At 35.9% G+C, this 24799-nt stretch overlaps 1 protein-coding gene across 11 annotated transcripts in view; it reads left to right on the top strand.

Annotated features, from left to right (window-relative positions):
• The window catches only part of DMD (dystrophin), a 990047-nt gene that overhangs the window by 738936 nt on the left and 226312 nt on the right, over window positions 1–24799 (top strand). For all 11 annotated transcript variants that reach the window (XM_066176982.1, XM_066176984.1, XM_066176989.1 and 8 more), the window contains one exon: window positions 12418–12607. In XM_066176982.1, the coding sequence (XP_066033079.1) occupies window positions 12418–12607 (190 nt within the window). The remainder of the gene's footprint in view (window positions 1–12417; window positions 12608–24799) is intronic.

Raw genomic sequence — 24799 nt, 5'->3', positions numbered from 1 at the left:
TTGTACAAAATTAAAAAGGAAAATTGGAGTGGTATCTTGCAGTGAGACCAGTTTCCAATAATGTTAGAAAATTACCAACAGAAGCTAAGCAGGAAACACATTTAGAAGACCATGCCTTATTGCTCAGACATTTGCTATTTCACTTTCTTTTTTTCCTCGTCTTTGATTTTTATTTTGGTCTTGATTAAAACAAAATTCTGTTTCTTTTTCATAATTGCTGTGTGTTAAATGCTCTTTACTCCTTTCTGTTGAAAATGAGGACAGTTCAGGTGTTAAAGGGAAATTCAACTGGACAAAATCATTAAATAGTTTATGGAACGGAATTCTAAAGGGAGAGCAGTTTTGTGGCCTGACTTGAATCATAACTGAAGCTTAATGGGCACATACCAAAGAAATTTTCTATTTCAGAAATCTTCCTCTTTTGCATATGCAGGAGATGAAGGAGGAGCAAGGTACTAAGGAAGACTAAGTTTGATTTGTGAAAGAACAGAAATGTCATTTTTTGTTCCCATCCCATTAGAAAATTAAGACAAATGTAGTTGTTCATTCTCTTAAAGGTGAGATTTTCCGAAGTAATTAGAAAATTTTAGTTCCTATTTGAACAAGAACAGAAGCTAATGCTCTGTGCCCTGAAAGTCTGATCTTAAATCTATTTCCTATTAGTCTGTAGATAAATTAACAAACTATAGCAAACTGATTTTTGCTCTCATCCAAAGATCATAGAACAAATTAATGTCTTTCCAGTCCCCTCAATAGACTTCTTATCAGGCTTCATGTCCTTTAAAACAAACTGAACAGAAATTAATAAAGCTGATGGAATAGCAGAGTGCCAGGGAAAGGAATTTGACCTTAGTTGTCATGTTTTGTTTGCATTGTTATTCTTGTGATAGCTTTTACTTTTTTTTCCCATTGTTTCCCCTGTATTTCTGTATTTCTTCAGCTGCTGTGCAGGCAGTTTAAGGTTTCCTCTCACTGGCTAGTCAGTCATGCCTGAAACTGAGGATATTTCAGTCTGCTATTAAATGCTTAGTCTCTCTTTGGAAGTTACCACCAAATGTGTCAAGTTGACAACATCAGTGATTGCCTTTTTCGTGTGGCTGTTGTTTAGCTAAAACTGAAATTTCAATCACATGTTTTTATGTAAAAAGTCACAAATAATCAACAAATAACAAGTCTCTATTGTTCCTGATAAGGATCAGTGGCACTGATGGTCTGGTCATGATTCTTGCTAAGCCAGGCAGAGATCTGGGCAAGTGGCAGCACAGAGGGCAGATTGGAGAGCATTGAAATCACTGAGGAGAGGTGAGATTCCACTGGTAGATCTTGAGGACAGAGCATTTATGGTGCATCTGATACAGGTGCATAAAATGGGAAACAGTAAGTAAGCAAAGAATTTGTGAAAAGGAAAAGATTATGTTGTATGTTCATGTTGTTTGCCAACCAATACCAGTTAACTTTTGGCCAAACTTAAGTGACTTATTATAGTTCCCTGACAAATTTAAGAAATGTAGAGCACTTCCCAGCTACTGCACTTTACATCTCCTGCAAACTATAAAAAAATATTATCTTCTGCACATGATAAGAAATAATAGCTCTTGGAACTATCACTCTAACTGGCATTTCTGCAGGTTCTTCCTTTGTGCAAGATACATAATCAGTTACATATCTGAGATATATCTGCTTACGCACAATAGTGCCTTGTGGCAATGCATTGTATGGGTCCACTTTGTGGTAATTTTTTTATCTGTTTAAAATATGCCATGTATTTCTGAGATTCCATTTGTTTAATTGACACAGTGTATGGTAGAAGCAATGTTTTGTGAAGTGCCTAAAGGGCCAAGCTTGCAAACACCCAGTTTCCACTTTCTGCATTTTACCTTGGTAGTGTTATACGTTTGCTATTTTCCTTATTTTCCTTATTTTTTTTTCTTATATCTTATATGATTTTTTTTTTAATTCATATCAAGTTAGAATCTAATTTAGTGTTGGGATTTTTTTAAATCTAACTTGGATGCATTTTCTGTTCCCCACAGCCTTAAAATCTGAAAAACATGATGCTGTTTCTTATCAGTAATCGTAAACAGTTCCAAAATTTCCATGAGTTTTTGGTGCTTGAAGCATGTCTGAGGTTGATGCTTCAGCTATGTTAATTAATTACTAGCAGTGTCAGCTGATGAACCATACACCTTTACAGATTCCAAGAAGTTAGATTTATTTTTGAGGCAGTTTACCTGTAAGTTTTTCAGTGCCCTCTCTCCAAGGGATGGGAAGCAGCTCTTCCAGTGTTTGTCCACTCTTTTTTCCCTGCGGAAACACCAGCAGAGTACACTTGTGAAATAAGATGGCACTGAGAAATCATAGTTCAGATCTGCCTTTGGTGACACCTTTGCTTTTTATACTGTGCTGACCCCTTGGTGCTGTGGACATTTGTCACTCTAATTTCTTTTCATGTTGGGGAAAATAAAAGTAGAAGTATGGAATGTATTTATTAGATTTTGCTTTCGCTAAATTCATTTCCCATCATGTCAGTGCTTTTATGTCTAATATTACTCTCCTTTCTGCTGGCTGGGACAAGGTACCCAGCCCAGGCTCGGGAGAGTGAGTTAAAGATGAACATAAAAAGTTATTCCTTACATTTTTACAGCAGCTAATATGTATTGGAACCTTCATTAAGCTGTTTATCTTGATTTAAAATACTGAATTTCCTCAAGGCTACAGCTAGTTCAGAACCCCTCAGATTAGACTGAGTTTAAATATTCCTGGTGGTGTCTGTTGTTTTGAACACATCTATTGAATCTTTCTTCTATCATATTGCTGATGATTTTTTTCCATTTGGAATTACTTATATTCTTCTGGGTTTGACTAATCTGAATAAATTTGCCATTTTGCTCTTCATACCTTTCCCCCAATGGTTCATTACTGCACTAAATACCACCTTTTACTACTCCCTTGCAAAAGGCTCCTAATGCTCTGGTTTGAACATTATTTACATTGACTGCATTATATACTCTCAATCTCAGTTTTGTTTAATTCAAGAGGTTTCTGTGACTAAACTTTGCATCCTTGACTTGCTTCCCAAGTAGTTGCTTGTAAAGAGGTTATGATATACTTTATGGATTTCTTTGCATAAGCTGAAGTAAAGCTGAATCACCAGTTAAACTGATGAATGCATTAGTTATGTGTTCATTTCCATGATTAGAATTTTGAAAGTGGTTTGAGTACAAATAGACATATGTTCAGGAAAAGAAACACATCTCCCCAAAAGCTGGATAAATTATCTATAAAATATAGAAGATACTTGCATGGCAGTGAGTACAAACTGATAGATCTCAAGCCAAATCAAGAATCTTTTATGAAGTAAACACCTGATAACTATTTCAAAAATCATTAAGAAGGAAGGAAACGTTGCAAATCATGCACTATTTAAGAGAAAGATTTGGATGACTCTGCCAGAATTGCCTGTGAGCATAGGAAGCTTCAGGTATATCCATTTTTGTCTTGTCTCTTCACAGCAGGATAGTCAGACTTCCTCACTCCCAGACTTAGAGTTTTGGTGTATTTATTCTCTCTCCACTCTGCTAAATGGTCCAGAATTGTTGTTTGAAGGGTTATGATTTCTTCTGCTAAGAATTTTTTGTCTTTGAAATTCATCCAAAAAAGAATTGTGGTGGAACTATCAGAGAACATCCTGTTCCCTTTAAAGTCAGATGAAGGTTAGCCATTCATCCTCAGCGGAGTTGAGATTTTCTGTGTAAGGCTTTTGTATCAAACACATATCGAAGTTCTGTTGAACTGAGAGAGTCGAGCACTGTCTGAATTTGCTGAACTGGGCTCTGGAAATTCACTACTTAATTATTTATTTATATTTGCGTGATCCTGAGGAACAGAACTAGAACTGTAGTTTCTTTCCATGTTGTTGAATCTGCAAAATAATTAATTATTATTATTTCTTTATATTCTCATATTACCTCTGGCTGTAGTTCCTGTTGTTTTACCATCTTTCTGCAGCAGATCTATTTTAATCAGATAATCTCCTTATGGTGGAAAACTTATTCTATATTTCAGTTTTCTGTCAGAATCTGAAACCTCCTGAGGAGTAAAAAATAAATGTATAAGGTATGGAGTGGTTCTTTGCAACTAATATTTTTTTTATTAGATTGTATAAATATAAGAGGCAGTAGGCCCCTTATTGTAACCAGTTTTGGTTACCAGCTGCTTCTGACCTGAATTTTACAGAGCTGTTTTGTTTTCTTCTGGTTAGCTTTTTATGCTTCTTAAAATATGTCGACAGAATACATGTTTTAAAATATATTGAGTCAATTGGATCTGTCAGCATCATTGTGTAATGTAAGTGCTACCTGAGGCCTATGTTTTAGAACGGAAAAGATATTGTGTGTTTTTATCTAAGTGTTTATTTAGTGCTATTTAATATGAAGCATGGTACAATAAGAACTGTAAGTGCTGCCAGACAAGTTTTCCAGCCTGGGAATTGAGGCTTCTCTCTCTTGCATGGTAGTAAATCACTTTCTTGCTAGGCCATGGAGTTCAGCCCTCAGAGGCTGATGCTCCTAATGAAAACTACACTAACAGTTTAATAGTATCCTTTGTGAGCCCTAATTGATTTCATGTAATGCCATCAGTGCATTTCACAGTCTTATTAAATCTAGTTGTTTCTGCAGTAAGTAAGGCTAAGAAAACATGTGCCTTTAGAATATAATTAATTTCATAATCAGTTTCAATTACATTTCACTGTCTTAGAAAGCAAAGATTTTATCTAACTAAATTGCATCTATGTAATTAATATGCTGTTTATTAAATGGTATTGTTGACTGCCTTGGAATTTTGAAAGAATGATATGTTTTGGAATGCAAGAAAAAAACTTAATTTTACGTATTATAGACCATGAAGTATGAAGAGGACAAACAGAATAATAATCTTTTTGTTTCTTTTGATAGAGCAAGAGACTAGTTTTGTTTATTTGGTTTAAGTTTTGATTTTAGGATTTATTCTTTTCCTGACTTCTCTCTTCAATGGGAGTGACAGAATTGTTAAATATTTTCTTCCCGTCTCTTATTGGGGCATTACTTGAATTATACAAGGATTAGACTGGAATCTGTTCTGTGAGTTCAGAGAACTGAGGGGAGGGGGGTTGCTGGGTTGTTTGTTCTGTTGAATTTTGTTTTACTTTTTTTCTTTCAGATTTTTTTTTTAGCTTATTTAGTGGTTTAAGATACTTCCAAAAATTTTTGATTGAGGGCTATTTAGAAAAGCCTCTGGAGTGAATCATTCAGAATATTATTCTGTGTCTATAAATAATTTTTAATGATACCTCTTATGTCTGTGATTTTTGAGTGTTGTTCAGATTCCCTTCTTTTTTACCTGGTAACAGTTATGATTTACTCTCCGGAAAACGATTGACTTTAATGAAAATTTATCAGGAGATTGAAAAATCACAAGTAAGCATAAACTGTTTTCAATAGCATAAAAATGACCGGTAATTGATTGTAATTACAAAGGAATCCCCTTAGTTTCATTAATGATTGTTCTGTAGATCTCCATATAAGTGTGATAATCTATGGTTATGATGAATATAGAGAAGGTGTACACTTATGTGGTTTTATATTCTTAACCTATGCCAAGGCAAGCTGGGAAAAAGAGACAAAAGTGATGGGGGCAAGAAAAGCCTGTTAGAAAACATTCCCTCTAACTCTCTCTCCCTTTTTTATCCCATTAAGAGGCATTTTAGGAATGTAGGATCCCATAAGTGAATAGAGTATGAGACAGAAATTATTTTCTAAAAGGTTGATGAGGAGTTTTCCTACAGGATAGCAGAGATCCCTTTGTGCTGATGTTGTCAGGTGCTTAATTAAAAAGGAGTTGTTTAAAGGTCCTGTAGAGAAGTCCATATATGTGATTTTGTTTCTCAGGGAGTGATATTACCTTTTTTAGCAACTCTTATCAGTCTCACAAAAAATGGTGTAGAACAGATGGGGGATTAATATCCAAGGCTGATCTGAAACTTTATGGATAAATACAGGTTTTAGGGTGGGGGGTTTCTCTTTTTGCTATTCAATATCTATTGTGCTTTAAAAAGAAATGTATGGGACAAACAATCTAAATTCAAAAATATGTCTTCAAATTGATTTAACATCTTTGGTAACAAAGAAAGTAGTTCAGAGGAAAATGCTGGGAGAAGGGTTGATGATTTTTGTTATTTTCATACAAGTCCTGGTTATTTCAAGAAGGTCTGTGAGAGGTATAAGACTAGAAACAAGCCAGCCAATGGAAAGTAGCAAAAGAAATCACTTCCTCTCTCTCTTGCTGCAGTCATTTTCCCAAGTACAGAAACACCAGAAACATATTTTCTTGTTTTGAAAAGTTTTCTAATACAAAAACTGTTGAGGAAAAATGACTTGAATCTTGCTTAGTAGAGCAAGTAACTGTTCAATGAGGCATTTCCCCCTTTGTCTCAAAAGATTTTTAAGAAAAGACAAACTTTGGGCTTATCACTATGATCAGGAGATGTTTTAGAATGTTCTAATTTTTGTATCTGAAGAAAGTATCATTATTTAGGAAACTGTGATGGCCAGGGAAAGAACTTGACTTTGTCCATATGAAGACTTTTTGAGTTGAGTCAGAGCAAAGGGACATTGTGGGCTTTTGTTCTTCCCTCCTGCAGAAGTGAAGAGAATCAGCAGAGAGCTGCCTTTGTGTGCTTATTTTGTACCAGCTGTTGCACTTAATCTCTCTGTATGCCAAATTACATCTGGAATTTAAAACTATATCACTGGTTATTCATTTGTTATAAATATGGGTAGTGCAGCCAAGAAAGAGATGCCCTTCAGCATATCTGAAGACACCAAGCCAGTTCTCAGGCAGTAGATCAAGTTGTTGAGAAATTAATGTGAGGCAGAGAGAAGTACAGCACTGTCCAGGTTTAACCCCAGCCAGCAACTCAGTACCACTTGCTCACTTCCCTACAGCAGGGAGGAGAATTGGAAAGAAAAATTACATCTCCTGGGTTCAGATAGGAACAATTTAATAATTCGGGGTGGAGGGGGGGGGGGGGGGGGGTGAGTGTTGGAATTATACTAAATATGCTACTAATATTAATATTAATTGTCACTATAAGGAGAGGGAGAGTGACAGAACCCAAGAGAGCTGAGTGATGCACAATACAATTGCTCACCACCTGCTGACTGATACCCGGCCAATTCCCAAACCTGTCTTTAGCGTACAAAATTCTGTACCAGAGCACCAAAGCTTTCCTGGTTCCTCACTCAGAATAACGAGAGGAGATAAGGGCCTGTGGGTATATGTCAGCTACATCTGAATGCTGGTCTCAAGTGGTTTGAATGCTGATGTTGTAGCTCTAAGTTTGATTACAATTCGAGGCTTTCTAGCCATTTGCAGCAAAATTATTTCAGAGGTAGAGTTGCACACAGGTGAGCAATCTCCAGTACTGTAGGATCATCTTGGTTAAGAACATTTTCCAACAAGCCAGACAAAATAGTGATAGTAGGACATAAGTTTCCATATATAAAGATCACTCAAAAAATTTATATCCACATCCACATGCCAGTGATCTACAGCAGACAAAACCTAGTACCTCTGTTCAGATGGTCAAAAAGGCACATTTATTCAGAATTGTTACTGGAAAAATCCTAAGTGTCCCTTCCCGTGGTGTTAAGCTAGTTAACATCCAGAAAAACACAGGAAAGCAGTTCTTAAAATTCTGTCTCAATGTAGTTTTCCTCACTGAATGCTGTATCAGGCATTCCAGAGTTAATCTGCACATTCAACACTTACTAGCATTTATTAATAACTTTAACTGGCACTGTAGAATATAGTACCTAGATTCTGAAAGAAAGATCCTCCAACCAGCACTCCCAAAATTAATGAATATGATTTATTTTGAATTTGCATTTCGAAATTGTATCAATAATAGTTATTTTAAGAATTTAATTTTTGTATCGGTGATATCTCTTTGTGTTCCAGCTTTATCTGAGGTTAAATTATTCTGCTTTTTGATGGGTTCTTTATCAGTCCAAGTTAAAGCAGCTGAAAAAGAGAGAGCTTAAATTTATTTAGTAGTAAAAATTAAATATTCCAATAAAGCTTTGCAATTGTTCCTTTTTCATATTGGTAGAAGGAATATGATCCTCATGAAAAAGGTGCAACTTTTTTTCAGCATTAACAGGAAGATGCCTGTAGTTCAAATTCTCTGTGATAGTTGGCTGAATATGTGAAATTCAGGTGAATTTTTGTATTTTATTTCTTATTGCATGGAACTGTACTGTTAGAAAAGAGAAAATACAATTATAGGGAGAGAACCACATGAACTATAGAAGTAAAACCATTTCCTGATGCTTTGTCAGCCAGTAGTCCAGGATATTTTATTTTATATCTCAGTGAGATAAGTTTAGATCACTGCAGTCTGCAGATGCAAGTGTGATTTAGTGATCTGTTGAACACTGAATGATACAGGGTTGCTTTACTTTCATTGCTCTTGAAGAAATACCTGGGTAACAGAAATGTGTTAGTTTGTGCTCAGCACTTACTGCGTGTCCTGTTATCTGAGCATCTCAAAGCATTATTCACACACTGACCCTCACAATGTATCTCATACTGTGAATAAGCATTGGAATTTGAAATATCCAGATTCTCATAAATGTGAATGATTCGTTACAAATTATGTAGCAAACACTGCAGGTGAAGAAAAATCTGGTATTCACACTTGCACAGCCTCTACAAATACTGTTTTCCTTGTGTTGTATGGGATTGGGTAGTGCTGAATAAACCACTCCTGCAGTAATTTCAATCACAGAACATTCTGAGAAGATAACTTGATTTTCCCCTCCTTTTCTTCACGAGCATTTGCATACTGCTATGTTTAAAAAATGTTAGCTTTAAAAGTTCTCAGCACAGCAGCAATGTCCTGAAACAGAGGTTGGTAACTTTCCTTTTGTGTGGATTTTTATTTTAAAACTCTTAAAAACATCTCCCTGGGGGTATAAATGTTCACACATTGCTTGACTCACATCCTCTGACATGCCACCATTATCCCCTCAACACAAAGCCTTTAGCTGACATGTACTTAAAAGAGCATCATAACTTCTGTCCTACAACAAAGCTCATACAACTAGAGTTGGTGAGTCCACTGTCACTGATGCCACTATTTCCTAAAAATCGAATTTACAGGGATGGTTGGGGACCGGCTTGCCTACTTTTAGGCACAAAAAAATTAAAGCTTGTGTAAAATAAGATTGTCTAAGTTATAGGCGATTTACTGTTGTAGTCAGCAGAAATAGTTTACTCTGACCTTGATCTGGTACAACAGATGTGTATAGGCAAGGGAGGAGAAACTGAATTCCAGAAATGCTGTGTCCATAAAGGGAGTGCAGTTTGTCTGTCCTCTGAGTGTCTAGATGAAAATAAGATGAATCCCACCTTTAGTGTCTCTTCCTTGAATAAGAACCTTTTGGTTATACACTCTGTAATTATTTTTATATCATAGTATAACAGATTAAATCATGATTATTCCTTTTTTTTTAATATTATTACTATCTTTTAGGAGTATGCTGTAGTGTTTGTACTGTGAACAAACACATTTTCCATTTACACTAAAATGTAGTTCTGATCACTTAATGTTATTTTCTAAATGTTTGCCCTCTCTGTGAATTTAAACATACCTGGATAATACAGACTAAAGAGAAAGAATCTTTATTTTAGTTTTGTTCAATAATGTCTTGTTCAATATTCATATTTCTTTAACCCCTATGATTCTGTGCAATTTAGCATATGCTGGATTTGATGCTCAGTTTTTTCTTCATGTTTAGACCTTCTTTTCTCATTGTAACTTCATTACATGTAGTGAGAAAGCCAAGTAGAGTGAAGTTTATTGATATGCTGCAGAACAGTCAATGTAGCTGAATGCTTATTTCATGTTAGGTGTACCAAAATTTAAAATGCAAAGTACTACATATTTTCTGGTGAATGTATTAGTGTGATTATAGAGAAGAAACACATTTCTGTGGACTGAAAGAATTATGTGCCATAAGATTTCTGTGCATCATAGAAGTGCCAGAAGATTCATGAAAAAACTTCATTCTTTGCCCAGATCAATAAAATGCTATATTTCTTCATGAAGTCTGAGAGTTTACCAAAAACACAAATTCTTCCTTTGAGTAATCCTTCAAATTGCTCTCCCCTTGAATATCTTTTTCATTTCTGTGCTTGTTTGTTTTTTGTTTTTTTTTTTTTTAATCTCACCATGTATTTACAGAATTTTATTATTAGAGTATTGCTATGTATTTATAGGAATCCAGGTGTACAGTAGTTAAAAATGTACCTTTCATGTTCAGAGGGAACTGCATGAGAAAAAAATGTTTTATGTGATTCTGCAAAGGCTATTAATTACCATGCTGCACACTGTAAATTGAATTAGAATAATGCTATAAAGCATATTTTAGAATTGTGCTCTGCAGAACCGGAAAAAAATACATTTAGCTCATGCAATTGTATTCCATTTCCAAGTTGTGTTGAATAAGTGTAATGCTGGTTTTGAGCTAAAAGTGGTAAATATGTCAATACAGTATTTTCCAGGTAAGATTTTCTGTGTCTTATTATCCTTGAATGTATATTGCTAGTATATTTAGGTGTAATTTCTATGTAATTATTCTTTAGTTTAAAAAAAAGAGCAACAAATTCTTTCATTGCAGTTATCTTAAATTTGAAGAGTAGCCTAACCACGAGCCATGTTTATGCCCACGTAGAATAAAGCTGGGAAAGAGATCACATTCACTATTCTGCAGCTGAGTGTTTCCTGCTGACGGCCTCCTTGGGGACACATTCTAATGCAGGCTAAGCAGTGCCATGATGTGGAGAGATCCTGTAGGTGGCAACAGGTGCAACTGAGTTGAAAATCCAGTCCATTTTTAAGCTTTAAAAAAAAAAAAAAAAAAGATGGATGAGTTTGTAGTGAGGCATTCAATTGCTTTCTCAGTTTTTGAATGAAAAATAAGTCCTTTTTTTAACAAAATGGTTGGGAAAAGCAAATAAGATGTCAAAGGATTAAAAATATAATAGAAATATGGCAGTTCTTGTGACATTAGTCTCTCAGGGAGGATATTTTTTTTCCTTTAATGGTTGTCCTTGCCTGTACTCTGACTGACTTTTTCTGTTCTTACTATCCTCTGCTGCAATTTAACTATATGCTTGTCAAAAAACATGTTAAGTCAGTGCCACTTGGCAAAACTTGTGGTAGGTTTTGATTTTTTTTTTTTTCTTTTCTCACTTCCACTAGTGAACTGGAGTTTGGGGTGATATCATTACTTCCCAAGGAGTACAACCACTTCATTACAGGATTAGAAAGAGAGATCAGCACTTGGAAATTTCATCACCTCCTCTGATTAATCACAACTTGGGAAATTATGCCTGCTAGAATCTAGTATCCTAGTCTCTCCCTAAATAACTAGGCAGGAAATCTGTTGAGATACATGAAGACCACCACAGACGTGTAGACTTAACATAGGTGTGCATCAAAGTGCATTCATTCCACTTGAAGTAATGCACATTACCAAGTGACCTTAATAAGTATTTTCGGAGCTTAAAAAATTATTCAGGTATCATGTTGATGTTAAACAAATATGTACATAATACAATTATAATAATACATAATGTCAATACAAACCTTGACAGATTTGTGTTAATAAACAATGTCATAGTTAGCTGCTCATGTTTCTAAATCCATATTTTGCTCAAGTTCAAAGGAAAGAAATCAATGAATGCGTGACACCTACATTGCATATGAATGTTGATATAACACAGATCTGTTTTAATGTTTTTTTCAGCACCAGAGTTGCTGAAATCTTTAGGGTTCTTTCCTAATCTGAGTTACAACTTCCCCAAGGATAAGATAGTCCTTGTCTTCAAAAATTTTATTTTATCCTATAACTGATAGAGATCACCTTTGATATTTATTACATTCAAATAAAAATAAAATAAAATAATAATAATTATTATAATAATAACTTCAAACAAACAAACAAAACAAAACAAACAACAAAAACAACAACAACAAAAAAAAAAACCTAAAAACCCCAAAACAAACCAAAGAGACAAACAAAAAAAACCACCCACAAATGCCACCGCAAATTTTAGTTTTATAAGGGTTTAAGCTGTTGAACACAATCTCCAAATGTTTCAATTCATGAAAATTTATCATCAAATTTATCATATCGTGCAGTGGTCAGGAACTATTTTGTGAGTTCTAAAATTATTTCAATGTATCAGCAAACTTAACCAAAGTACATGAAAAATATTTAGTGTGTTTTTGTTATATTTTGATTAAAGCCTAATGATTAAGGTTTGTTTTCTTCCAAAGAGTGCTGTATCTGATTATTTGTACTTGTGCAGGGTTTGTGAACGTGAAGCAGCTCTGGAATCAGCCCTAAGAATGTTGCAGCAATTCTACCTGGATCTCGAAAAGTTCCTGGCTTGGCTTACAGAAGCTGAGACAACTGCAAATGTCCTGCAGGATGCTACACACAAAGAAAAGACACTAGAGGATGCCAAAGTGGTTCGGGACCTCATGAAGCAGTGGCAGGTAAGCCAAGCACTTCACTATAGAGGCATTTGACAAATATGAGAGTTTATCAAGCGTATCTGATATTTATAGAGTCATATAATTTGCATCAGGTTTATTCTTTGTAGCTTAACTGCATTAGTTTTTCTCCATTACTTTCAAATACATGAGAAATGGTAATTTGGTAGTCTATTGTCAACATACTCCGTTGCGGTAATAAAAAGAGATAACAATGCAAATTTTCATAGCAAATGCCTGGACGGTTCTCATACAGTTATTTTCCTCTGGGGGAAAAAACCCTTAAAGAGAGATAATATTGTATTTAGTGTTCCAGAGAAGCTTAAAGAGAAAGAAAATTAATTTGTTAAGATGGTGCTGTTGAAGTTTGTTATACTCCATTGTGTTTTCTTCACTAGAGTTATTGAGAGGAATACAGATATGTCTGCATGAGGTCCTAAATTCTTAAATATGAGGTTGATTGGCTGTTTGGAAGGCAATGTATTGGTAGAATCATATAATAGTTTAGGTTGGAAAAGACCTTTAAGATCATCAAGTCAACCACTAACCCAGAACTGCCAAGGCCATCACTAAACCATGTCCTCAAGTGCCACATCTACTCACCTTTTAGTAGCTCCAGGGATGGTGACTCAGCCACTGCCCTGGGCAGCCTCTTCCAAAGCTCAGTGACCTTTTCAGTGAAGAAATTTCTTGTATTCACTCATAGTGCATGATTCTGATGTTGACAGGAAGTTCAAAGCTGGAGATTTAAGGCACTGGATACTTTATGCCTTAGTTTATTTATTGATGAAAAACCTACTGTGAAAAATTTAGTTCCAAGTAGTTGAAAAAAAAAAGAGTAAATTTATACAGTAGTTCAAGAATTCTTAGTTGTAAAATAAATTCATTTATTATGATGTACACGTATTTGCAGTAGTCATAACCCAGTGCTCTCAGTGTATCAGGTCTTTATTGTGAAAGCTTTTTGTTCAAACAGGTACAGTTTCCTGATAGTGCTGCAAATATTGTCTATTTGCTAAAACGTGTAATGGAGCACAGTTTTATCAATAGAGCAATTTTATGACGCCAGCTGAATGATCAGGAAAGAGACCATGTCTTTTCATTCTGTTTCTCAGGTATTGCTGCATTGATCCTTTCAGGCTTCACATCCTGCTTGTGGGAGTTCTCTCTCACAATTCACTTTGATGTATAAAGATGAAAAGCAAAAACATGACAAAAATGTGTAGTTTGCACACAGTTTATGCATATAAAAGATTCAGACAAAAAGGAGCTTTACTAAGTCACAGAAGTCTCAGAAGTGTGTATTTATGTTCTTTGTGGAAAGGGGTTATTGCTCACTAATCCATACAATCAGCCACATAAAACATAGTGATAAGTCTTTTTTAAACTCTGTTTTGTGGGTCAGAAATATGCTTACCCTACATAACACATCAGGCAGTGACTGTATTCCAAGAAACTCACTATGTAAATTGTGCATGTATCAAAACAGCCATATTCAAATACAGTTCATGTCCTTAATATGGTTTGTTACTATCCAGTATGCGTAGTAAAACTGCAAGCCCTGCCTCAGCATATAAAAACCCCTAAATGCTTTCAATTAGGATGAGAATTTTCCAACTTACTGGGGGTTTGGTTTTTTGTTTGTTTTTTGGGGTTTTGTTTGGTTGGTTGGTTTGGGGGGTTTTTGGGGGGGGGTGTTGTTGTTGTTGTTGTTGTTGGGGCTTTTTCGGGGCTTTTTTTGTTTGTTTGTTTTTTTCCCCACATGAAGTCCTTTTTTTTTTTCCTTCTCTCACCAACCAGCCTGAATTCAGATCCTAGAAGGTAAAAGAAAATGGTGCTTTCTGATGAAAGATTAGTGTCTCATGAGTCTTTAGAAAGAAACTTTGACTCCCTGGGTTTATTAGATTGCATAGAAGTTACGGCCAAATATAACAAATGGATTTAGATCTGCAGTCTCTGTCTTGCTCTTTATGCAGTTCCATAAAATTGGACAATGTGAAAATAGTCACTAGGACCCTTGAAATATTACAATTCAGTTTTAATTGATATTTTAACCACTAGGTGTAAACCACTGTTTTGATAAATAATTTTCTACACAAAAAATGAAAAACCTAAGTCTCTGAGTTCAGCAGTTGCTTTGTATCCTTGTCACTACAGATATTTATCTCACTTTTAGTGACCCATCAGTTTTCTGCTTTATGCTCTCAAACTTTATCTTATGTCTTTAAACAATTAGGAAAATAATAACTTGCTGTACAGAAACTTTTTATATAGCAGCAGTTGCTTGTGTAGGAAAATCTCAGGTTTTAGGCATTTGTTATCCTTTTCATGTTCAGAAACCATTAACTCAATTGTCACTAATAAAGATTAATTTTTCCTTAGTAGTTAGCAATTTATTCAGTAGCAGAAGGAGAAAGGTGAGACTTATATAACTGCACATTCTAATTACCCAATGATGTAATTATATTAAAATGTTGCATTATAAACACCCTGTTTGTTTGTGCAAGCATGTATTTGCATGCATCATTTGTCTGAACTGACAGCAGTGTAATAGTTGAGGTAATTCACACAGTTAGGATACTTTCTGGAGAATTTTCAAGGATACAAACCCATTACTCCAAGGAGTTGTGTAATTATGTACTGCTTCTTTTTTTTTTCTAGTTGAAATACATCATGTGTCCCCATGAGGCCTGGTTTGTTAAGTAACCATATGAGGGAGATGAAAATTAATTTCACTTTCTGCTTTCATACTTCTAGTGATACAAACTCTCAGCTGTGTTAATTATAATTGTGGGTTGGTTTACATGACACCAGGCCTGCTGGCGACAGATGCCAAAGGGGAAAAGGATCTTTGCGCAGGAGTTATCAGGGTTTAGTGAAGAGTAAACTGGATTTGAAGGGAGAGAGATATAAAGCCTTGAGATAAGCATGTTTGGGAGATGGTGTGCTAGTGAGGTGCTTTGGTCTGACAGCTCAGTGGAGGTAGGGGCTGGAGATCCATGCGGCTGCAAAGATACAGGAGTTGTTGATGAGTTAGACACTGTGCAAGCACCTGAGGATGGTCATACAGGAATTAGAGGTTCTCCTTGCAGAAAGGTGGGGAGATCAATAGCCCAAAGTCCACCTGCACCAGTGCACAGAGCAGGGACAACCAACAGGAGGAACTGGAACGCTTTGGGCAGCTGGAAAACCATGGCACAGTTGCCATCACAGAGATATGGTGGGATGACTTGCCTGCCTGGAGTGTGCAGTGGATGGCTATAAATTCCTTAAAGAGATAGGCAAGGAAGGAGAGGTGGTCTCAGTGTTTTGACTGTCTAGAGCTCAATGCTAATGACAACAGGGTTGAGTATTTATGGTTAAAAAATCAGGGGAAAGCCGACAGGGCAGATATTCTGGTTGGAGGCAGAAATTCTTCTCACACCAGGATGAAGAGAAAGATGAAACATTCTATAAGCAAATGGGTGAAGTCTCTCTAGTCCTTTTTTCTCATGGGGAACTTCAACTTACCAGATGTCCTCTGGAAATGTAGAAACACAGCAGAGAAGAAGCAGTCTAGGAGGATTGTGTGGAAGAGAACTTCCACAGCATTCTCCTCAAGAAACCAGCTGCTCATGGCTTGGATGGGTGTGCTCTTTGCTGGGTAAAACACCAGCTGTGGGACCAGGCCCAGAGAGGGGTGGGGAATAGAGTCACATCCAGCTGGGGACAGACACCAGGGATGTTCCCCAGGGCTCAGCTTTGGGGCCAGTCCTGTTCTCTGAGGAGTGACTGAGGGAGCTGGGGGTGTTTAGGCTGGAGAAAAGGAGGTAATCAGGCTTTCAGCTGAAAGGAGGTTGTAGTGAGATGGGAGTTGATCTCCTCCTAAGAGGAAATGGCCTCAAGTTGTACCTGGACATACTTAGATTTGGTATTAGGAAAAATTTTCTCATAGTAAAAGTTGTCAAATGTTGGAACATGCACTGGCTTCCCAGGAAAGTAGCTGAGTCACAATCCTTGGAACCCATGTCACTTAGGGTTGTGGTTTAGTGGTGAAATTGGTGGTGCTAGATTAATGGTTGGACTTGATTATTTTTGAGGTTTTTTCCAACCTTAAGAATTCTATGATTGTATGAAGTACTTTCCTGCCTTTTTAGCAATGATTGTATGCGACATTTTATGCAGCTTATGTGATATTAGATACAATTTTGAAGCTAGTGTGGATTTATCCTGTTACTTTATGAATGCAATCAGTTAATATTAAGCCTGTAGATGAATGTAATCACAGACTTTTTTCACTGAAATCTGATGAAAAATACTACATGTGACACCTAGGTAAACAGTAACTGGAGAATGCTTTTGTACTATATACACAGCTTACAAAATGTTTCTGAAATAATCTATGACTGACAAATTACTGGTAGTATAGACCTGACTAAAAGTATGCCAGAATATGATAAATGAAGCAAAGTTAATACTTTGGCATGAAATACATAGCAGATTTATTTTTATTGCCACCTTCATGCTCACTTAGCCTATAACCTAAGTAGTTTTCCATTAGAGGCAGGAGTTTTGCTGATCATAATATGAAAAATGTGCAGTGCCTCAAGTTATACCTCACAATGTACAGTATGGGCAGTACCCTTATTTTCTCACAGTGATGTTTTCATCTAAAACAAGGGACATGAACAGCAGGCAAGGCACTCTTGTCTCTTCTATTCCTAACAATACTTCAAAGGTGCTCTCTTGTTTTTAAGGTGTCCAGGCAGCTGTTTTTTACATTAGTGAAAAGCTGAGGTAGATGCATATTCCTGACACTTCTCAATTGCTTATCAGGATAGGTTCTTTGAGAGATAAAACCTTGTTCCAAATTTATTTCAAATATAATTTATATATAATTGTTCAGCACAGTTCATTTTTTGACATGATCTGTGGATTAGATTATGAATCTCACTAAAATAGAAGAGAGAATGTATCTGTAATATTCTTGCTCATTTCAACTGAATTTACTAAAAAACATTAAATAATTTTCAAGTACTTCCATTTTCTGTTCGAAACACATTGTCACTCTCCATGCTGAAACACTTTTTCAGTCACTTCTGCTTAAAATTGTTCCCTGAAAAGTTTAAAAATAATAAATAATCTCCTTCCCGTACCTCTTTTTTTTTTAAAAAAAAAGTCTAATTCTCCATTTTTGCCTTTTATACTAACTTGTTGCCTATTCTAAAATAAAATCTGTTCTACAGTACCTGGATTAGAATAGGAACTGTCAGTGCCATCTTATTCCACCAAGTTATAGAAGAGAAATTCCAAAATCTTGAGTTTAAAACAAGTGCTCTTATACCCTAATCTGAGAAAGGGCTAGATAGAATCCCAGAGTGAACTTTTTCCCCAGACTGGATTTTTTAAAATATTGGTTAGTGTTACTTTGAAAACACATGGTCTCGAATTTTTCAGTATTGTAATTAGCAGCCACAAGGAAGGGGATTAATGTTCCCTTTGTTGTTAACAGCAAGTGTCAAACACTAAATACTTTCACAGGAGATTCAGGTGCTGATTCTCAGTGGGGATAATGCAGGTGGTCTTAGCTAGATATCAAAGAGAAGTGGTCAGAAATCAGCAATAAACCAGATAGGTAGATGTCACTACTTTTTTCAAGTATTTTGTTTCAGTTTGCTTAGTCTGGATGGGCTGTATCATAAAAACAAAAATGTATTGCTGCTGTGGCTTGTCTATGAGTTGATGCATTAATTTGTGTTCTGCTTCTGCCCTCCCTGTTTCTGAACTTAAAAAAAAAAACCCTTATCAGGACTAATTTTCTTTTGGGAGGTAAAAGGCTTGTTTAATCAAGATATCTATTACTCTGGGACTAGAATGAGATGTAAGTACTCTTAAAACTTTTTCTCATGAAAATAAACAGCTTTCAATTGTCAGAAATCTCACATAAAAAGTAGGTGTTTCCAAATAAGAACATAAATTTCTTCTTTTAATTTCTCCTTTGCATATGTTCTCATAATCATGGTAGAAGAAAAATCCCATTTTTCAAATGTGCTAAATAACCTAGTATATTGTCACTTGCTTGGTTTATGTATTTCCTCTGTAGAAGTTTATTGAGCACACCAGAGGGATGGTCCTAATTTTCCATTTGTAGGTCAGCATTCAAACCCCACCAGCTTTAAACACAGATTTCAAACACAGATTAGATGGGAAAAGCATTTGTACCATGAAGTGTGAGGCTCTGTTGTGTTGAGTAAGATTATTAGAGGAGAGCATGGAAAAATCACAAGTAGAAATGGAATAGAAGGGATTAGATGGTTTGCCATTATTCTGAGCAAGTTCCAATTCCTGCATTTTCTCCTGGCCTCATCATTTCTATTGGATGGATCATCACTCTTTGTGTAGGCTTTTCTAAAACAGGCTCTCCCACATCCAAAGAAGGGGATGGATGGACTTTCTCATAACCTTTCTAAGTATATGTCGTATTTCCCTGTGGCTCATCAATTTGAAGTGACGGGAATTACACTGAGTGGTTACCAGAACTTTGAAGACTCCTGCCGTTCCATCTTCCCGTGACCATCAGTATTTACTAGTACAGTCTAATTTGCCATTTAGTTCTTCTATTCACTTTGTATTGCTTATAGCACATTAATTTGAAAAGTGAATAATCAGTAAAACCTAGACAAAAACTCAGTGGTAGCCTTTAATATATTCTGATGATGAGTTTAAAAGGGTATCTGTGCCTTATGCAATTATGCCTCCTACCAGACTGTTCAATACACTTGGCTAAAGAGCACATAATTTTTCATTTGTGAGAGCAAATGTGTATTTTCCCAAGGCAGGTAAAAAGAAAAAAATGATTGTATTGTGATTATTAACATGTTAATATAAAAGGGATAAATTGTGCAATGCATAACTGAGGAAAAAGTATTAATTTTGGCTTAGGGCAGATATCTTCCTGAATATGTAAGAAGTCAGTGACCTACAAAGAATACAAATAAGGAATAAAATAAAAGTACAAATCTTTTTCAGAGAAAAGTCGTACTGGCTTTGTGAAAGGTTTTTAGACAGTACTGAGAAAAATGGTTGTGTTCTAAGAAATGCCTCCAAATTTTCCTTTTTATGAGTATATAGCTGCCATGTCACAGGTTTTCTGCATGTGAATTTACACTTTTTCACAATACTAGCTGTTCTGTATATGCACTGTGCAGCAGTTGTTTACTGTAGCAACTCCCACTATCTAAATTGACAATGTTTGGCAAAAGTAACTTTTCTGTACCAAGTGTCCCATATCATTTTCTGTCATAAGTTTAGACTTTTTCTTTCAACTGCTGACAAGAATTTGAATCTCTTCTGTTAGCACAAAGTTCCACATGTTCATTTATCCTTGTATGCCACATTTTTCATTTGAATGATTTATTTTCATTGGATTCCATTTCATTTTGTAAGTTTTCTCTCTGGAGTGGATGATTTTATTTTGTTTATGTTCAATGCATAAACTGCCATTTACCCCACATATGAATCAAAAGACCTTCTTTTTTGGCTAATAATACAGAATTATTATGTCATTCTGCTTTGCAATGATTCCAGTGGGTTCATCACCTGTTTCCACTGATAGCGTTAGCAACTTTCTGGAGGGGGAACATTTGTCCTTCGTTGTGGCAGTGCTGTATGAGAGGTAAATTGGTGTGCAGGATTTTCCATTCGGTTAAAATGCGTGCTGTTTGAGAATTCAAAAAATCCAGCCTTAAGTTATAGTTACTTATCATAGTTTTACTGTATTTTGTCTCAGTAAATGTAACTAGATTTGGGCTTAATTTCTCTGAAATTATTATTAAATAATTGCATTTTCAGAGATTGAATAACGTAATGAAAATATATAGCTACTTGGTACTCTTTCTAGGGTTTTATAACCGCTATTTTTGTGTTGTCTGTTCTCTGACTTTATGTGTATTTTTGGGGGGGGGAGTCATCTGATGTTATGATGCCTACCAACTACCCTAATATAGCGCTGTTGAGCTGTTTCTCATGAGATTGAGGGACATTAGAGCTTATGACACTGGAAATCAGATATAAGCTCAGAAATTCTATTATATAAGTTCTTCTTTTATATGGATTGTATTTATATATACATTCTATTATCCTTCATATGTATTCTTATGTGAGTTTAGTCTTATACAGATAATCTCTTCACTTTTTGGACTAGGTATTTTTTTCAGATATGTGAATTTTCTTTAGGTAAAGTTAGCAGGATGTGAAAACTGGTGCAAGCAGACACGGGCTCTGCTGTTTGTGTCCTGGTATCAGTTTAATCTACTGAGTAACCAGATTATGGAATGCAGTACTGTCCTCTCTCCAATGTTTTGTCTGCCTTGAAATTGTTTAGAGGCCACATAACCTGTTTGTTTATCTGCCACCTGTTCTTACTGGAATTCTTACTGCAGGTGATGTAGAGTCAACTTCTGGCACTTACTTTTATGTGTTAATGGTGTGTGAGCTGTTTATGTTCCTGCTAAGAGCTGGGGGAATCTAGAAAGTTATGCAGCTGGCCAAATGCAGTTATCCTATTTTCTTCATCTCCTTAGAAATGCGAGAACATCTGTGTTTGTACCTCCTCACACCATGGAGAAATGTCCAAGAGCTGTTTCTCAATGTGTTTTGCTGCAGGAGATATTGCCACTGAGCTAGGCCTTGTTGCAGTTCCTTGGCTTCCCAGTTCTGTATAGACAAGGATAAGAAAGAAGCTCTTCCAGAGGGCAGTTTAGTCCAGCTAAGCTGGGGCTGTCTTCCTCCTGGGGAAACATATTCCTCTCCTCTGGCTTAGAGACAGCCTAGGAGATGTAGCTGAATAACTCACTGACTACACTACCTGCCTAAACTTGGTGTAAAATGTGTTTGTGTTCTCTCTCTCTAGTGTGTGCAAATGTGGTGGGGATTTTCTGGTTTTGTGGGGTTTTTTTACTTCTTTTGGTAGTTTTTACAGGTTAAAGAGTTTATAGTTCCATCTAGGTCCTACCACTTTGTATACTTCTAAATCATGCAATTGCTCATGAGGCAATAGAAGAGAAAATAGATGCAAACTCAGACTGCTGAGATCACTTTTCCCCAAAATGATGACCATGAATTTAGTCATAGGTAACTATGAAGATATGTGAAAAAAATGTCTAGAAAATTTCCTCTGCCCGATCCAGGTAGGCTCCAGGTTTTAAGCTATGTCTTCTGATGACCTTCCTGCTCAAACAAATGTCTCGTAAGTGTAGAAACAGTGATATTGGTTTGGGGTTTTTTTCTCTGACTCTCCGAGAAATGTTTATGCCTGATGTTGTTCTGGCTTGTCTTGCCTCTGTTGTCACCAGGTGGGAAAGTGTTAACACTTTCTGTCCTTTGTGTTCCTTTTCCATATAAAATGGGTTTAAGTGCCTGCAATAACAGTAGTTTTTCATATTTACCCTTTTGTGAGGAATAACTTTTCTGAATCAGAATAGAGGGAAGAGGCTGTAGAAATGGCAGAAGAGATCGGAAATTTTGCTCTCCATTTTTGCCTCAGTAGATTAGCAGCTTTCAACTGACCAGATTACACAGTATTTATGAACAATCATAGCAGAGAAAATAGTACATTATTTATCATCTTGTTATTTAGGTTGGAATTAGTATTATGCGTAAAGAGTCACCAGAAGTGTTGGTATGTGAGTGAAAATATCTGGACTCAAATTGAAAGGAACATCTTCATCTCTGTACTGTCTGTGTAGTTGGAAAGATAATGCAAAACCGAAACAGGCCATAGGCACCAAGGAGTATGCATATTTATCAGTTCTGAAGATAAACATTTATGTTTTCTTATTTTGTGTAATTTTTTTCCATGTTAGAAGACTTCATAGCTTAGAGTGGCTTGATAGAAAAAAAAAACTTGTCAGTCAAAAAGAACTTATATCAGGTTACACTGACAATTTGTTGTGAAATAAATGAATTAACCATAAAAAGAGACTATGCATCTTCTTTTCATTAATGCCAGAATTTTAATTTCTTGTATCTGAATCTGATATTATAGTTTTTAGGTGAACTTTGCCAATGGAGAAAATGTGAGCACCGACAAGTAACTAAGCAGATTAAAGATATAAATTCTATTCTCCCCAGAAATATCATGCATTGTCTACTATATGAAACCTACCTAATTTTAATTTTTACCTCAGTCTGCTAGATTGGGCACAATTTTCATTACTTTTTTTTTTTTTTTTTTTGCAACTACTTCATAGTTCAACAAAAAAGAATAGCAAGACACACTTTCTAGAGGACTAAGTACAAAACCCAGAAGACTGAGTCTCTTAATTTCATTGTTGAACTTCAAAGGTCTTTTGCTGGGAAAAGCTTACAGTTGTCCTGCTATTTTTTGTACTGGTTATATCAAAGTGCATTTCCCTGATCTATAAATGAAGTGGCAAATCCTTTCTTTCCAGAACCTGGATATCTGCTGGAAGCTGTGAGATCAAAGCTATGAAATAAACCTGTTCTCACTTATGTTACACCTATTACAGTCACAACAGTGCATTAGCCTGAACGGATCATCTCTTCTTCTTTTTAATGGTGATATTGTAATTCCATGCCTCATAAGTAAGAGTTGCAGCAGTGTTTAAATCCCAGCTTGTTGATTTGCTCAAAAAAAAAAAAAACAACACCTCGTCATTTTATTTTAACCCTTGATCTGTGAGACACGGAATACTATGGAGGGTTACCCTGAGAAATACCGGCAAAAATGTGATTTCTGCAAGGGGAGCTATAAGTCACAGCTTGTTGGTTCCTTATCTTGTCTTTCCTGTTAGATATTGAGCACACAGTTATACACCTGGGTGTTGTGGGGCTCACACTGCCTCAGGTGACTGCAGCATCGTTACCAGGTTTAATCCAGCTCTGTGATCGGGGCATGGACTCAGAAATGCCGCGTGCTGTCCTTGGAGCAAACTTGCAGCTATATTTCCACAGCCACAAATTCCTTGCACTAAGCCTCAGCCTGGGAGACTCAAGCCCTGTTTGTAGCAGAAGGATGTTTTCAGATTGTCAACACTGATTGTGACTGACTCAGGATAGAAGCTCTTCACCCAGGTGTTTGGGTGAGATGGAGGAAAGGGAGAGGAAACTATGGGTATTTTAAAATTATTTAATTATTTTATTTCAGTTTTGAGGCTACTTTACTAATTTAAATATTTTTCTGGGTTTATTTCTCAGATATTTACAACACAAGGCTGGAGGTTGACAATTCCACATCAGATGGGGCAGATATTTAGAATATATGCTAATATGAATCAGATTCGCTTAAATATTTTTCCTCAATTTCTATGTTCTTATGTAGCTTTTTGTTTTTCATTGTTATGTAATTTTCACTGCATGTCTCAATACTTGGTAACAAATAAAGACAAGCTAGATCTGACAGAAATAGAAAAAAATTATTTTATGAGTTTAGTTAAGGAACTTTGTAGAAATCTGTCTTTATTAGCATGCTGTTTTGCTGATGATTTCTCTGTTTTCATTATGGCTTATAGCACTGTAAATTAATTTAACATGAAAGGATGAAAATATTGCTTTTAAATTTTTTCTCATTAAATTCTGAAAAAAATATTACAATAAATAATAGAAAAGAATGCCTCTGGTAGAAGCTTCTGTTTACTCAATCATTGCTGTAGCAAGAGTGAATTATTGCAGAGCTAACTCAGAGGCAATATTTTTGCAGCTACATTACATAAAACAGATGATCTCAAAACTTCAAAAAACAGAACAGAAAAGAAAGCACAATCTGGATCCTTTGAAAGTTAAACATCTATTTATATTTCTGTGAGGGGCTTGGGCAGGACAGTTGGCTGGAATTGAAGCCTCTCACATCTCAAGTCTTTGGTAATGAAGTGAAAAGTAAATTTCATTGATGCCCTGCATGCACCAGCTCTAGGTGCAGAGTTCGAGGTTGGGATATTCCACATGCATGGGTGATTATGAGGTGTCTGGGAGGGTAGAAAATAATTCTGTAAGTTACAATAGAGATATTATCATCCACCTTACTAAAATATCTGTAGTTTTGCATTTCTTGGCAAAAGCATCTTTTGTTTTGGTCTTGGCTTTGTATTTTGATCTCCCTATGGACGGTATGGGGTATTTTCTTTACAGCTCTTTGTTGCCTGGTGTGCTAAAAACATTCCTTCTGCTTAGGTCTTTTTTTCCAAGGTATCTTACACA

The sequence above is a fragment of the Chamaea fasciata genome, unplaced genomic scaffold (genome assembly GCF_029207755.1).
Source record: "Chamaea fasciata isolate MVZ Bird 193981 ecotype frontalis unplaced genomic scaffold, bChaFas1.0.hap1 SCAF_2, whole genome shotgun sequence".
Lineage (NCBI taxonomy): Eukaryota > Metazoa > Chordata > Aves > Passeriformes > Sylviidae > Chamaea > Chamaea fasciata.
This window is presented reverse-complemented; position numbering and strand designations above follow the sequence as displayed.